This window comes from Pempheris klunzingeri, chromosome 1 (genome assembly GCF_042242105.1).
Source record: "Pempheris klunzingeri isolate RE-2024b chromosome 1, fPemKlu1.hap1, whole genome shotgun sequence".
NCBI classification, from domain to species: Eukaryota; Metazoa; Chordata; class Actinopteri; order Acropomatiformes; family Pempheridae; genus Pempheris; species Pempheris klunzingeri.
The window spans coordinates 18,143,586-18,160,535 of record NC_092012.1 but is presented as its reverse complement, the minus strand read 5'-3'; the positions used below and the strand labels follow the sequence as shown (position 1 = coordinate 18,160,535).

At 41.8% G+C, this 16,950-nt stretch overlaps 1 protein-coding gene across 1 annotated transcript in view; it reads left to right on the top strand.

The window, feature by feature from the left end:
* Window positions 1–16,950, top strand: part of hipk3b (homeodomain interacting protein kinase 3b) — a 39,611-nt gene that overhangs the window by 6,458 nt on the left and 16,203 nt on the right. Inside the window, exons 2-3 of the mRNA XM_070832519.1 lie at window positions 3,347–4,655; window positions 16,669–16,792. Of these exons, the coding sequence (XP_070688620.1) occupies window positions 3,347–4,655; window positions 16,669–16,792 (1,433 nt within the window). The remainder of the gene's footprint in view (window positions 1–3,346; window positions 4,656–16,668; window positions 16,793–16,950) is intronic.

Here is a 16,950-nt window from a genome sequence, read left to right as displayed (position 1 = left end):
TGGGCCTAATTCTTAGGCCTTTCTAAAGTTTTCCATCATTTTTACCTTGATGTTAAATTTTAGAAGAAGGAAAGTTAAAATAAATATCAAACTGGTTTGAAAATGTTTACGTTGAGCTAAGCCTACTGTTTGCCACCAGGTGCGATCTCCGGGAAAAATGTGGGCTTGATTTACAGCACAAAGGACGTGTGCAAACTGTTGCGCAGCCAAACCACAACTGAGCTGGCAATCTTTCTTATTGATCAATAGTTAACACAGCCTGCCTTTTTATTAATACAATCAACTCTGCCTTTGTCACTGCACTGAAATTAGGGTCTGTTCATATCACGACATCTTGATGGCTTAGTAGAGAGAGTGGTCCAAGTGGAGGCACCAGACAGCATGCTCTCCATCTCCAGACCAGTCAGTTAACATCTCCAATCCCCAGGCACCAAGATGAGATGTGGAAGTCATGAAAAATACTTGGCTTTGTTACATCACAAAACATCAGAGATCACTGAGCATTTATTCAGTGAATTTAGTGAGGCACATGACGGATCTGCACATCAGCTGCTGTTGAATGTGCATTTACGGAGCCTGATGAGGGGAAAAATGTCACCCCACCCTCTTTGTGAACTATCAAATCAAAGCGGGAAATCCACTCCTTTAAAGCTAACTGAATATTTAATCACAACCTCAGTGTGTGGTATTGGCCAGAAGGTTGGATTGTATTTAAGGTATGCATTTTCTCTGCCCTAAATGTTTCATCCAGAGTTACAATTGCCTCTAAAAGTGCCAAAATGTGAAATCACATAAAAACTTCTCAAACTGCTGATGCAGCATAATCTTTTTTTTTTTTTTTCTCCCAACATTGCCAAAGTCTGACAATCTCAAATTCTGCACATCACATGGCTTTAAATTACAGGCAACACACAATAAACACAGGTTGGGTTAGCAACCCCAACAAAAATTAAGCAAATCCCAGCATACACTGAGCCAGAGGTGGAGTACTGTCTAATTCAGGGCTGGCACATAAAGACAGGCAAAATATTCGCTCACACACCTACAGGTAATTCATCCAACCTGCTCGTCTCTGGACTGTGGAAACCCATGCTGGCACAGAATATGCAAAACCCTACACAGAAAAATCCAAACTAGCTGCCAAGATACTGAAAACATTTTAACTTCCAGCCTAGTTAACACCAGTAGAAGTCATTTTAGCTGTATGGGGCTGAGAATGAAAACGTTTCCTGACACTGGCAGGCCTCAGACTGGACAGCTAGGACACTTATTTGTAGGTGCGCCAATTTCAATTTCCCCAGGGAGCCCTTCCAATTTTGTTTCCATTCACGACCAAAATGGCTGCCCTTTTGAGCCCTGCTTGGGATAATTTGATAAATTGTCTCTAACAGAGAAGATGGTAAACAGTGCCACCAAACAGTAACACAGGGTGTGATTTTACAAAGAGCTGTCAAGGGAATAGGTTGACCTTATCTTGCTGCTCAGAATAGAGTCAAAGGGGTGGCTCACAGCGTCAGTGTTATCACAATTCAAGTGTGTGTTTTCCATCAAGGATTTCTATTTTAGGAGACTCCACAGGGGCATTAACGGCCCAAACCTGTGTTACTTGTGTGTCCTTTTCGTTTAGATTTTTAGAAACTGAAAGATTTTGAATGAGTTGGGTAAATGAAGCATTAATGTGATTGTGGTACGACTAAGATAAGCTTGTTAATGCACAGCTCTGGGGACATTGATTAAGATTTGTTTGATTTGTTTTCTATGTAGGTGATCATGGTTCTGTAAATGCACTGTTGATTAAAGTGTGGAAACCTTTGGGGACTAGCTGCTTGTATCTCGGTGAATGTGCCCTGGAATGAAAGTAGGTCATAGACTCCAGTATGGCACACAGACGCAGTCTGATAAGGTCAGTGTGCCAGTTTTCAATTTGATTTTGAAGCTGGGCAGAATCATGAAACTTGTTGTTTTACCTCACTACTCTTCTTCCTTTACGCTTTATTGAGTTTCAGAATATTTCAGTAAGATATGATGGTCTCTCCAAGAGCATTAAATGCTTTATCCTCCCTCAAACACACACACATGGTGGGAGAAGAGGGGGGAAATAAACCATGTCTTAAAAGGGTAATTGGAACATGGGTGTTATGATGCTTTGTGACTTTATTTTTCTCCCTTTTCTGTCTCCATCGGTTGCCTAGAGACCTGCAGTAGGATGCATGGAAATGGCAGCAAAAGGTCAGGCAAACCTTTGAGAAGTTAGTCATCTACTGTGTGGAGGTGTTAGTGGGATTGCAGTGGATAGGGCAGAATGGTGAAGGTGTTCTCAAGCACTCCACTACAACATGTTATCTTACCCTGAAACATTTAGCATATGTGGTCGGGGATGGTAGTGGGACACTATTACTTGTGATGTCATCATATAGTAGTAATACAAACAATATAATGGAATCTGTCCACTGTTTTGGACTCATAGTGACTTAAACTCACCCTCAACCTTAGGATAGCTTGGGTCTTTTTAAACCTGAGCCCCCCTGGTAGGTACAAAACCGTTGGAACTGGCCCAACAGATTCCCTCAGCCGGCAGCTGTAAACGGATGCAAATGTGCTACAATAGCTGTAATGTAATCCTTTTGGGGCAACAGCTCCTGTCAAAGTATCTCCACTAAAAGTGCTTGTTTTTGCCACTGACAGGCTCAGATTGTTATTGGAAGTGTCTGACAACATTACTGAGAGAAACCCTGGAAAGATAGACCTGTAAGATCCTTTTTGTTTAACCAGAAACAGTTGTTACATGGCGGTCTTCAAAGACCGTTTACAAAACCAGTAATTTTACCTCGAGGGGTATGAGTTGCTGGTCTACCGCTGCCTCAGTCGCTTAGTTTGTTTGTGTTATGCCTCCTGGTTTTAAAGCATTTAAAAACATTTTTTTAAATCAGACAAGACAAATTAATATATTTTAAAAAAACAGTTCTTTACTTTACATTACTTTCTTGTAATTTTCACAGTTGTGTTATGAACAAATGTCATGTTCTACAGATGCCTGTTTGAACCCTTTGAATTTGCTCCCTTGCACCCTGAAATGAAAAGTCCTGTGAGAACAGTGGGCACTGAGTCCCAAATATTGTGCAGCACCATGCACGCAATAAAATTGATGATGTCATCTTTAAGGGTGTGCCAGGGACACTATGTTGAGTGTAACTCTAGCAGTGGCTGATAAAAAGCACAATAACTTTGGCGTTTTTTTGTCAGCCCACCTTTGATTTAGCTAGGCAGGGAAAACCCTGCATGCTGACACGGTTGTTTGTTGAGGTTCCAAACTAATGACCTATTGCTTTATTCTCTTTCTCTGCAGGTATGGCCTCACAAGTCTTGGTCTACCCACCACACATTTATCAAACCCAGACAAGTGCCTTTAGCAGTGTGAAGAAACTCAAAGTTGAGCCCAGCAGCTGTGTGTACCATGAGAGGGCACACCCGCGGACTTATCTGAACAGCAGAACCCTTGGCATAGTGCAACCAACAAAACAAGCCCACTCATTTGCGAGCCGAGACTTGGCAGTGGGTGTGAAAGTGCGTGGAGGACAAGAGTACCCGGTGCAGACGGTGGTGGTGCGTGGTGTACAGAGACAGCAGCCCGGTAAAAGAGGAGGAGGAGGACCAGGCTCAGCTGCGGCCCAGCAGCGACAGGACGCAGGGGTTGTCCACTCGCAGGGCAAGGAGCAGCAGCAGACAGACACAGCAAGTGGGGGCAGCAGTGGAGCAACAGGGGCAGGAGGAGGGGGAAGGGGAGAGGGCTGCAGGGGAGAAGGTGAGGGAGGTGGAGAGGACGAGGGTGATAGAGAAGTGAACTGTGGAGGTTTGAACTCAGCTGACAGCTCTCAGCGATGTGGGCTGAAACGTAAGAGTGAGGAGCTGGATAACCGAGGGAGCACCATGCAGATTGTGGAGGAACTGTCAATGTTGCCTGCCATGTTGCAAACGACGAATGTGGGGAATGCAACCATGACTGCGCCTGTGCCCACGGGGGCAGGAGGGGGCCCCTCTAAACAGGGTGTAGGGCCTGGGGGTGTGGGTGCAGCAGGGGGGACGGGAGGAGGGGATGGAGACTATCAGGTAGTACAGCATGAAGTCCTGTGTTCCATGAAGAATACTTATGAAGTGCTGGATTTCTTGGGACGTGGCACATTTGGCCAGGTTGTTAAGTGCTGGAAGAGGGGCACGGGCGAGGTAGTGGCTGTGAAGATCCTGAAGAACCACCCTTCATATGCACGGCAGGGTCAAATTGAAGTTGGCATCCTTGCTCGTCTGAGTGGGGAGAATGCAGATGAGCACAACCTGGTGCGAGCCTTTGAATGCTTCCAGCACCGCAGCCACACCTGCCTGGTATTTGAGATGCTTGAGCAGAACCTGTATGATTTTCTGAAGCAGAATAAGTTCAGCCCGCTGCCCCTGAAAGTGATCAGACCTGTACTACAGCAGGTAGCTACAGCTCTGAAAAAGCTGAAGAACATGGGTCTGATTCATGCAGATCTCAAGCCGGAGAACATAATGCTGGTGGACCCAGTGAGGCAACCCTACAGGGTGAAGGTGATAGACTTTGGCTCAGCCAGTCACGTGTCCAAGGCGGTGTGCTCCACGTACCTCCAGTCTCGGTACTATAGGTGAGTACAAACGAAGACATTTTTGACAATTTTTAACAAAGCAGAATTGAGTTCAGTGCATTTCAAGCTAATTCCAGCCTCTGTTGGTGTCCAGACCACCATAGTCAGGTTAAAAAAAGAAAAGCCCTTCCTCTAGCAAAACAAGGAAATGTCTCCCATACTGCACAACATCCTGCCCATTTAGGAGCCACATACCACAGCCTGTGAAAAAATGTGACCCTGCAGTGTTTACTAGCAGACTACACACTGACTGTTCATGTCCCTATTGCCTGGGAAAGAAAATTGTGTTCTGCGAGACTTAAAAACAGCGAAGGAAAAAAAAAACATGTTTAATTGACTGTCTGGCATTATTTGCATTCAGGGCGAAGCTGCTTTGGCTTTGGGACTTGAAAGGATTTACAGAGATTATAGTACGATAGAAAAAAATGGATAGGCAAATATTTGAAGGCTGAAAAAAATGCATAGCATGAACAGTTAGATTAAGTCAAGAAAGGTTGGGAGAAAAATTACAGAATGTCACTCCAAAAATAAGTGTGCTGTGACAGGCTCTGGGGTATGACATGGCAGTAGGCACCTCATGTTTATGCGAGAGGACGCCTGTGTTTTTGGTCGTCTTGGATGTGCCGCAGGAAAACCGTCAGGACAAATTACCGTGGCATTTTGTCACGAATACTTCGATTTGATTTGGAAAAACAGGCCTGAAATAGCATCACCTGTTATGTCAGAGGTAGGAGTGACCCAGTTCACAGTTTGGTTTGTACCTTTTTCTGGTTTGCATAGAGATAAAAAAGAGATAATAAAAACATAGAAGAGTAAGACATCGTGCCATTTTATGCAAAATTTGCCATCTTTCAGCTGTGCTCAATGAACAACTTGCGCAAAGAACAATTTAAATAACTCAACACAACTAGTATTACAAGTGGATTCTCTAAATTCAACACGATATGCCACTTTCAATGACTATTGCAGTCTCAAAATTCTTCTTCTTCTTTGATTAAATCCCTCATAGAGCACTCATTTGCAAATCAGATGGTGTCTCAAGCACCCCTGATGCAACTAATGAGGCCCTTGATTAGTTGGAAATATGACCTTAGGGGGCTTTCCAGTAGAAATTTCTGACTGGGAACTTGGAAATTCCGACTTCCCAGTTCCAAATAGAACACATTTATTTTCAACGTATGCTCTCCCTGTCTCAAGCAAACGTTGATCATAGTGTCTCACAGCTTGACACTATATAGCTATCTGGCCAGGTGCTGACGTAATCTAATGGCAAAATGAAGTTGATTTTGTGGTGTAGATTCTTAGTGCTTTTGGTCTTAAACCTTGGTTTTCTTGGGCTGGAAAGACGAGAGCAGGATTTATGAGCCACACTCAGGTTAGTGCTAGCTGTTTTAGTGAAAGGCATTTACATGGCATTTGAATAATTCTCATTGCTTGCACACCGAGGCAGTGAAGCAATACGCTCCACAGGAAATAAAATACAGTGGATGAAAATAGATGCAAATAGATGATTCGACGTCTGTATTTGCATTCACTGACTAAAGTGAGAAGACAATACTTGCTTTGACCCATTCCTTGGTCATAGTTTACAGAAGCAGCGGGAAGAGTACTTGTCAATGACATCATTATTGCATTCTCTTCTCATTATGAATAATTTTGGTGAATATTTTCTTGTTATTGTAAATGCACTTTGTTTCAGAGAGTAGCTCAAAATAGAACTGTCGTACTTTGCTTTTGTGGGGGAGGAAGTGAACAGTGCAGCTGCTTCAACTCTGTTTGTCAGCTCTGTCAACCTCAGGCTTTGGTGACCAGCAGTTTCTTGCAGGTCTTGCATGGTGTTGTATTTTGATACAATATACATCAATACTATTATTGACTTGAGAGAGCAGAATGATATACACATCATTTGCACCAGTTTTAATTGATTTATATCAGCGAAGCAAGCTCCCTGAAAATGTGCTTCACTTTCCTGTCGATGTTAAACTGCTCACGGATGGAAAGTAGTTCAATTAATGGGTGACTCATGTGGCAACACTTTTCAGCCTGAAATAAAGAAACTACTGATGCTCACCATACTATATCAGTGTCATTTGGTATGGCTGTGTGGAGTTTCAATAAAAGAAATTGTTGATGCCAACTCACAGAAATGTAAAATACTGTTTTGTTTATGTTGTACAGTAACATGTCTCATAGGCTATGAACAGGGGCGTAGATTCCTTAGATTTTTTATTATGGATAAATTTGTAAAATGATTGTCCCTCTACAGTTTGTACCCCCTGGCAGACCCCTATGCAAAGCATACTTTGAGGGAACAGCGTTGCTGAGGCTAAGAGTGAAGGGTTGCTTAAAATAGCTCATGGACGCCGGCCAGTGGGCTTTGACTTCTATAGATGGTGAAGCACATAGGCAGCCAGAATGAAATAAGGACAGCTCGAAATACTGGAGCTCTCACTTACTTGTTCAAGGTCAACCAGCTCTAACGTCAGCTGTTTTGATTTTCATATGTCCATTTGTGTTTGGGTGTTTGGTTGTGTGCGCAGCACCAGATATTTGTTGGCCAGTAATGCAAAGTGACTGATGGATATCTCAAATCTATCAGCCAGTCAGACCAATAAGTTTGGCAGGCACCCCAGCTGCCTCCACGATTTACAAGCCTTTGGCCAGTGGCCACTCACAAGTTGCTGCTGTGGTCTGCCACTTAATTGGAGCTCTCGTATTTTTTAGATACATATTCCAACTAAAAAACAAAAACACGGTTTCCTCTATTAAGCCTCCAGCTTGATGTTTGATGTTCTGTTGTCCGAGACGCTGGGGCTTCAAGCGTGTTTTTTGTCCAATTTGCAGCCAGAAACTCAGGTTTGATATTAAACAGAGATCCTTCATTTCAAAAATAACTTACAGAAGTCATTCAGTCATGTTTTTATCAACCGATGAGCATCTCAGAAATCTGCTCTTTTCTTTTGTCAGGGCAAAAGAAAAGATGAGATGATAAATATAAGAAGGTTGTAAATGCTTTTATATCATCTTGATTAGATCAGTGTAATCCATTCTATTCCACATAAAGCCAAAAGGCGATGTCATGCCTCCAGTGAGTACAGATCATGGCCCCTCTTGTTTTTCCCTTAGTCCTGGCACAAACCCAAATGTGACAGTGCTTTTGCAGCCATACATGTCAATACATATCAGTATCTATCAGTTAGACTGTTCTCATATTACCATTACCAAATACCCACAGGACGAAATACCATCCGTTGCCAGGAAGTAGTCCTCAAAAACATGCTGTCTTACAAATAATATGGTCATGAATAATATGGATGTAGATGTGCACATTTAAGCACAAACACTTTTAAGCTTACCACATGCAGACATGCAATAGCAGTATTTCAGTAAACACTTATTTGTTTGTGTTCCTGTGCAACAATTTAGCATAGTCACAATCAAAAGTCACTATGACTACTAGTAGTCACTATGACTACCGGGTTATGTTTTTCCTGAAAAGTAGGTCTGGCATTTTTACAGAATGAGCAAATAAGCCCCCAGACGGTCTTAGAGACTTGATTTGTGAGTGTGTGGGAACTTGTGGGCACACATGCATCTAACCCTCGTATGAACTATGTGCTTCTTTCGGTTAGTGGGTAATGAGTGCTTCCAGGTATTCATATTGCCAAAGTGACTTCCAATCTGTCAGTTAGCAAGCACCTCAATTATGCATTATGCTTTATTCTCATGATGCTGTTTATTCAACATCTTTTTTTTGTGTGTGTGTCAGTTCACTTTGATGCCATGTCATGTGATTATCCCTATTGATTTTTTGTCTTAAGTTGACACATTTTTTTTTAACTTCATATTCCCTTAAAGTTTACAGGAATATCTCAAATGTATACACGCATCCTTAAGACTCATTGTCGATCACTTCAGCCATACTTTTTATTATGCTAACTAGCACCCCGTACCCATCATCAGGGCCATCTGACATACTGCTTCATATTGTCAGATTCTGCTAATATTGTGCCAAAGATCACATCACAATATGTTGTTAATGGAAAGAATAACAGAAGCTGCTGCATTTATCTCTCAGTGAAAGAGCATTTTGGCTACCTCACCTCAAAGCTGCAAATGTGTTGTTTCATCACATTAAATGTGAGCAAAACAAAGAGTACTTGACTGTGGGCTTTTGAAAGTATGTTATAGTTCAAATGTTGTTCGAATAGTCCTGCAGCATTAATCATAGTACCACAGTTGGGAGCTGCAGTTCAGTAAAATACTGTGCTGTAATACTACTGCTTTACATCTAAATGCTTCCTTCTCTGGTATTCCTATTTGCGTTGATAGCTTAACCTGAAGAAAGTAATTCAAATTCAACGATCTGATGTCTGTAGACCTATGCTGTTGTTTTTAATGGCTTTTGAGTGAAATATCCATGGAGCACTTGGGAGACTTCACCTTGAAAATGACATCCTGCATGACCAAGGCCATGCAGTTGGCAACTACAAGCGAGGAAATGCTCTTGTCAAGGCCGTAAAGTGCCGATGGCTTTCTCGTTTTGCTATATACTCTGGTATATGTTAGGCTTAAAGAAGATTTCAGTTGATCATAAGCTGTTGTACATGAAGCTTTGTTTCACTGTCATTAGAAAAATTAGTTTTCTCTCTTAAAATTAAAAAACTTTTAATATAGACCCATTTTTAGTTTTGTTTGTCCACAGGCAAAGGTTCTCATTAGCTTGTTCAGAGCCCATATGCAGTTGTTGCAGCTGAATTCAGGATCCTTATTTCAGGGAAAAAGTGAAGAGGGGAAACTCAGTCCACCTGAATTGGAAAAAAGACTTTCTGTAACATTGGCTCCATGTCAACACATTGAATGGTTAACATCTGTAAAACATGTCCAAAGCCATGTATCCTTAATCTAAGGTCTGGGCGGATCAGAGTGCAAGTGGTACCTCCGCCTTTGCTACGCTGCCTCTGTGTTCCACTGAATAATGCAGGCTGCTCTGAGTGTGTTTGGAATTACACTTCCTGGAGGAGATGTGAGGTAAAGCTCCATTCTTCAATCATGGAGTCACCATGTTGTTAGTTTGTCTTTGTGGCTGAGCTTTTGCCAACTGCAGTGTTGGCCAGATTAGTTTATTTATCAGAACAAGCTTACCGAAAGACCCGGGTGAGCGTGCAATGACAATGACCCCCTCCCTACGTGTAGCCACCCTTATTTGCTGTTCTCTGTGTGAGCTGGTAGGATGCCACTTTACACTTGGTTCCTCCCTGTGAGGACCGAGCAGGGAGGATCAGAGAACTATTTCTGGAGTGTGAGATAATGGCCATGAATAAGAAATAGAGATGAAGATAATTTCTCTGCTCTGCCATGGCCCCTCTTACAAAGAATGAAACTCGTATCTGTGTTTTTTTTTTTTTTCAGGTGAGATAAAAATAAGATACAGACTTCATATCAAAGCGACGCTGACATTTTGGGAAATATGCTTGTTTGCTGTCTTACTCACAGTCAGAGAAGAAGATTAATATCAGTTTTTTTATCTGTGCAGTAGTGAGCACAGCATGGAGGTATATGTGGTGTATTTGATAGCTTAGCCTGACTCATACTGAAAGCAAAAGGAACACTTAGCCATTGTCAAAAGTCCAAAAAATGAAGACAGATACTAACATGTTGTATTAACTATTAGCCAGCAATCCGGGCACCAATACAACCATCCGTCAAATGGGTTTTGATTAGAGGTAGGGCAGTGTGCAAAGCTGGCAACCTGACTGCGAGGAGAAGACTATTGACATATTTGATGCTGTATTTTAGCTTTTTTTAAATTCAATTCTTGTGAAAACATAGTTGTTCCAAACCAGCTGGAGACACAGTGTCACTCAGCAGAACTTAAAATTAGTAAAGGATTCAACCGAATTTCTAAATAATGAAGACATACAAATGCAGCCTAGGCTAAAGAAACATGTTTGAATGTCTATCCGTGTGGGAAGAAGACCTAACTTATTAACTTCTGAACCTCTGGGTCAACGATGTAGTGTGAACGTACACTGTTTGTTTTGGCGTCATGTTTTTGTCGCTTCCACTGACATAACATTGCCTTGTGCCTCAGCCTCTTTGTGGATGTGGACAGGCCAACAAAGAGGGAGGAAAAGAAGGGATGGATGGAAGACGGGAAGCAGCTGTTTGAGGTGAAGGAGCAAACCGTTGAACTTGCTGACCGGGGACAGACTTGTTTTCATTGGTCAGAGCCGATCCACAAAGGAGCAGTAAAATATACTGGACGGCAGTAAGGAGAAAAAAACGACAACCAAATTTTACCATTGCTCCTGCTGGTTTGGGTTCTATTTTGCGATTGTTGCTGAATGTCATACCTGCAGTGTGGGCGGGTTCCACTTGGCACAGTGGTGTGCTCGTGCCGGGCCTGCTGTTTCTGCTGTGCTCAGCATTGTGCATTAGGGTTTGTTAGTGATGGTTCCCATTAAAGACGAGCCAGCAGCCAGTGCAGAGTTTGTTATTCTCAGTCAGGCTGTGTTCTGCAGTGACTTCACCAACACCAAATGTTGCACCGTTTCATGCTTAATGTATTGAAGAAAGTCATTAAAAGCGCAAGTTGTTGGAAAAAGTTGTTCGCAAGATTCTTGTAACTGTTTTCAACTTAATGAGCATCTCTAAAATTCTATGGCATACAGCGATAGAAAGATTGAAACTAGAAGTGATCTGTGCACCGGGGAATGTTTTGAAAAGTGCTTCTGACAGCGCTGCTAGCAAACGCAGGAAATTCTTTGAAGATGTGTCTTTTTTCCCCTCCTGCTGCCAGTGGAGGTGTTTTTCACCGCTAACACATGACACTCTATGGAAACCTTTGAACACAGTGATATTGTAGAAAAGTCATGTCTCACTCATAGTAATTCATTTCCAACCTTTGAACACTTCACAGTATCAGTCGACAGGCTTGATATGCACCCTTTTGTCTTCTGACTGAGGGAAAATGTGTTAATCTTTTGTATTTTATTAATTGTGTTATATTTGATTAACAATCAATATATTTGCAACATATTAAAGAATTAGAAGCAGACTGACTGCATTTAATAGATGGTAAAATTATATTGATGTTGGGTTGATGCATCCCTAGTTGTTGCATAAACAGTCAATAAATGTGATATTTCGCAAGTACGGGCAAATATCCATTAATTCATCAATCTATCATCAATGTGATATTATGATTTTTTTTATTTTTTAGATTTTATGTTTTTTTAAAATAATTTTTATATCATGCACTCATGTACTGTGCTGTACTATGTACCACTTGCCATTGTGTTTGCTACATATAGGAGTGACCTGTATCTGTATAAACTGTACCTACATGGTTTGTGTGGTAATAACTTGGGCGAAGTAGAGGGAAGACCTTATACTGTGTATGCAAATCACGATGCAAACATGTAGAGTCATACGTTATAGTAATGTCACTGAAAGAAGCCGTGCAGTTACAGTGGTGCAAACTGCAGCATGGTGTCTTTAGAAGAAACTATGTGAATTCAGTAGGGGATATAGAAGCAATATAGTCAGGTGGTGTAACCAGTGTTTCTAATAAAAATATAATAGTATAGGAAAAGAAAAAGTGGAAATCATCTATTGCAGTGTTATAATGTTTTTAATATTTCTTTACATAATTGGTCAAAGACTATTTAGAAAACAAGGTTTTCTCAGCTTATATAATTATTGTTATTAGTACACTTACTCTTGAGGTCGACACAATATTTACAACTTTTCATTCTTAACACACACTGTCAGATGTTCCACAGCAGATCACACTAAGCCTCAGCAGCTAAAGTCTGTGGATTATGCTTTTATGTTTGTTCCTCAATAGCTACAAAGTACTGCAGCTCCACTGATTAGAAAATTGATTTGCCTATTGGTATTTATCACAGATAATATTCAATCAATAAGATTTATTTCAGTTTGATTTGGCCAAAAACAAAAGGGATTTCCACATCTGTCATTATGAGGCAGTGTCAGACCACAATACAATAAAACTCTTTGAATAATCAATAAAACGATACATAAAAGCTCTATAGGAAGGCACACAGAGCTGGCAGCACAAAGCCTAGGTTAACAAAGACAGTTGAAAACCACTGTCGTGATACCTGTTATCTCCAGTTGTGAGTTTAGGGTTTGCCAAGCTAAGAAAGCCTGGTTCTGTTGAACTTGCTTCTTGGTACAGCCCTCGGGTGCTTTGTGCTGCCATCTGTGAGTTTGTGCTTGCTCAGATACACCAATTCATTCACTGTCCATATCCACTCGTTCCCGTTGGGTGTTACATGGGCTGGGAGTCTATCCATGCCCTGGGCAAACAGCACAATACCAGTCCATCACCTTGTTCATTTTTTTTTTTCATTGTACCTGTCCATTTCCTCTGGAGCTGGTGCACGTGGCAGTCAACAGTCACGAGGCTTCTGCTCGTCTAGGGTTCAGTGGCCCCTTAGCTTGTACGTCATATCCTCAGGATGGAAAATAGATTTAGTTTCACAAGAGGGCGGTGAGGCTTGAGCTGCGTTGATTAGGACAGAGCCCTGCAACCATGACAACATCCACTCATCCCCACGAAACCAAAGGAGAGAGACCTGTTTTCTACTTGGCTCTCCGTAATTTCACTCTGCGATTTTACATGTGCCTCTGATATTGTGCATTCAGCAGGGGAAGGTAAGAAAATAGCACATTTAACCTTTCATCAGTGTACCCAGAAGCACAATCTTCGGTGGAATCTGACAAAGTAATAAACAAAAGAGGAGCTAAACATAAGGTGACTCCTGATTCTATCCCTTCCTTGTCTTGGTTATTTTCCTGAAATTAGAACCGTTTCAGGTTTTGATCTCTGAGACCATTGACATATTGTACATCACATGGATAAGAAAACTGTATCCCTGACCAGACCTTAATACTGAATTGCCTCATCGTTGTAACTATTGTTTGCACAGACCCAATTAGTAGTTTATGTTGATTTTAAGAAATATATGATGTTGATTAACCGTGTGGCCATTAAGGCCTGTGTAGAAGCTCTTATCCAGTGCACCTTTAATTGATAGAACCAGTAGGCTGTCAAACTCAGACCTCGATAGGAGCTGTTGATGGACTTGGCATTGGCTGTTGCAGGGGGCACCTGTCAGTTTTTAGTTACAGGCTAGCCTCTAACTACTAGATCAACCTAATGATGCCTTGTAGTGCAGCTCAAGTTGAACTGATGGGCCTTACTGTATATCCTTACATTAGCCCCGTGTCCAGATGAATGCAAGGGTGTGTTGATATGTAGCTTCTCTCTCCTCACTCTCCAGGGAAAACCTGTTCCTTATAAATAGGACATGCCTGTGAGGCTGAAATGGTTGGCATAACTGCCTGGTTGGTTTTCTTGCTGCTATGTTTCTTACCGCACCAGCTGTTGCAGGCGTTTGTTTTGAACATGTGATAAATTTGTCTAAAACTTAATTTAGCAGGTCTTAAGTTTGTTGCTAGCCATATGTCCAACACTGTTCAGTCCCACAAGGCTCCAAAGACGTCAGAGTAGTCTGCCGGAACCCTTTAGAAATGATCAGTATGAAAGAGCATGATTGCCTCAGTTGGCATGCCCCGCTATCTGAAACTGCGATCTCACTGGCGATCCTTGTCGTCAGTTAGATTATTTCAGTCCTCTGGATTCTTTCATGTTGGTAAATAGTTTGAGGAGTATATCTTGAGTATATATGCTGAGCGGAAGTGAAATGATATGTCTCAGTCACTCAAGTTTCTCATGTAATTTTAGGGCTCAGTTATTCTAAGAAATGCTGTCATCTATGTCGGCAACAAGAACAGAATCACTATTTAAACGATTAGCACAGCATCATTCCAACATATATCTTTATATATTTATTAAGACTATTAACGATATGGTTGAATTATCCCCCTGCCCTTCTGACACACAACATCTGTCATCATTTTAGCCAGTATTCAGCATTATTATTCATGCCCATACTCTGATTGTCATTCTTAAAGACATTCTCCCTTAAAGGCAGCGCCCTGGCTCAGTCTATAAGCTGGAAAGACATTGTGTCGTATTGATTTTAATGAGCTTAGAGACCACTCCTGCACAGAAAAACTTGGAATCGGGAAAAGAGTGCCGGCTACATCATGCTGTCAGTGCACTGTCGCAGTTTATAGGCTTTGCGGTGTGCCCTAAACACAGAGTTCTTGACAGTTGTCACCATGTCTTACCTTAATTGTTGCTGACAGTCCTGCGTCACCACTAGCCGTCCCTGTGACATGGTATTACAAGGCTATTATGGAGTTACTTGAAGTAACACTGACCCAGCATGCAGGCGAAGACATAGTGACTGTGCTGCTTATTTGCTCACAGCCTAGAGCAGATACAACATCCTGTCAAAGGTCTGATCCTGGTCTGGCTGACCTGCTAACCCACTGACTCAGCCTGCTGATGCTTAGCGACTGTAGTGCGCTCACAACACTTGCCTACAAGTCGCCTGGTACCGTCACACATTCCCATCTGATGGAACAGGAATTCAAAAACATTACAAATAATGGATATTTATTCGCTCAAGACAGCAGCACCAGTCTAAAGAGCCAAAAAGCAATGCATGCATCAATAGCGAAATTGAGGGGAAAAGGGTTTTAAGGTGGTGTTGAAGCATAAATTGACAGTATAGTATCTATAGCTTCTCTAGAACTGCTCATCCGAACAACTTCACACTCGACACTGTGCTTCCTTAGGTCCTCGGCAATACACCTGCTATTGTGTCCCCTTTAATCCTAGAGTATATATGTTCATTTACTGCAAAGGTTCACACGAGCAAGAGTGAAGTTAAGGCCCCCCAAGTCCAGATAAGGCAGATTTTACATACTCAACAGTGCAACTCGAGGTAATGTTGTCCCTTGGAGCAAGCAGACACACTACCTCTAGAGTACTCTGCTGATGATTTAAATGTTTATTAACCCCTTTTTACCTAGGCTGTTTATACCTGGTCATTGCTACCAGCAAGGTATGTGGGACCAGGCTAAGCGTTCACTCTGCAATTTACTTCTCTGATGCTTGAAATGTTTTCTACAATGTAACATCTCTGGCCTCTTTTTCTTCATCTGTTCTTGAATATTCTGTCGTGAGCAGTGGAGAATTGCACCCAGCAAGCCATTCGGCATGTAACAGTCCATAGGCGTCCTGATTCAATACACCACACAGTGTGTCCACAGTAATGCATTACTAACATGTGCCTTAGGTCTCAGGAGCACTGCCTTGGGTCCTCATCAAAAAGTTCCACAGGAACGAGCCCTGAAACCTGAAAATGAGTTAGCAGTTTTGCACTTCTAGTTCTCTTGTCCCCAAAGTCTTCAGGTTTTTTGAATGAGCTTTTGGTTTGGTGCTTGTATAAGCCCTGTGGTTAACACAAGCTTAAGAGATTTTCACATTTTGTTCCGACAGAAAAGAAGCCCGTCAATACCCCACTCTGGAATTGTGAAGCCTTTACCTGTCTCAGAAAATGTGGTTGCTAACAAGTGGCTAAATGAGACTTCAGAGGTTGTCGGGGACGTTACGCTGAAACTCATTAGCTTTTTACTTCTGGCATTTACACAAATCAAAGTGGCGTTCATTTGTGGAGAATATGTTGATAAACAAAACATGCAAGTATCAAACTTTTATTTGCCACAGAGCTTTTTTTTCTGCAATAATCCAAAGCAATTTTTTTGAGGGAACCTGAGCGATGTTAACTTCTGGGTGTGTCTACAGAAATACGTCATCCCTACAGCGTTCTAGTCTGATGCTGATTAGATAAACAGTTCTTGAGAAAATCGAAGGACAAGACAGACAGACAGACTGCTTCCGTTTTAGTTAGATGGCACAAAAACATTTTTCCTTTATATATATATATATATATATATATATATATATATAAAATTCTGTAGTATAACACCATTTAATGTTTTCATATTGCGTTATCATTATTGTGTGACCTCAGACTGACAGTTGTGTGTTTTGTCTGTTCCACAGGGCTCCAGAGATTATTTTGGGATTGCCGTTTTGTGAAGCCATAGACATGTGGTCCCTAGGCTGTGTGATTGCTGAACTTTTCCTGGGCTGGCCCCTTTACCCCGGGGCCCTGGAGTATGACCAGGTAAACCACCATCCTCTCCTCACTCACTTTTTAGCAACTTATCCCAGCATCTCCTACTTCTAGTTTCAACTTCCATGAGTCAGTCTCTCCTCTCTGTACCATCTCCACATGGAAGCTGTTTTCTTCTGGGGCTCCGTTTTCATTCCTCCATTTAGAAG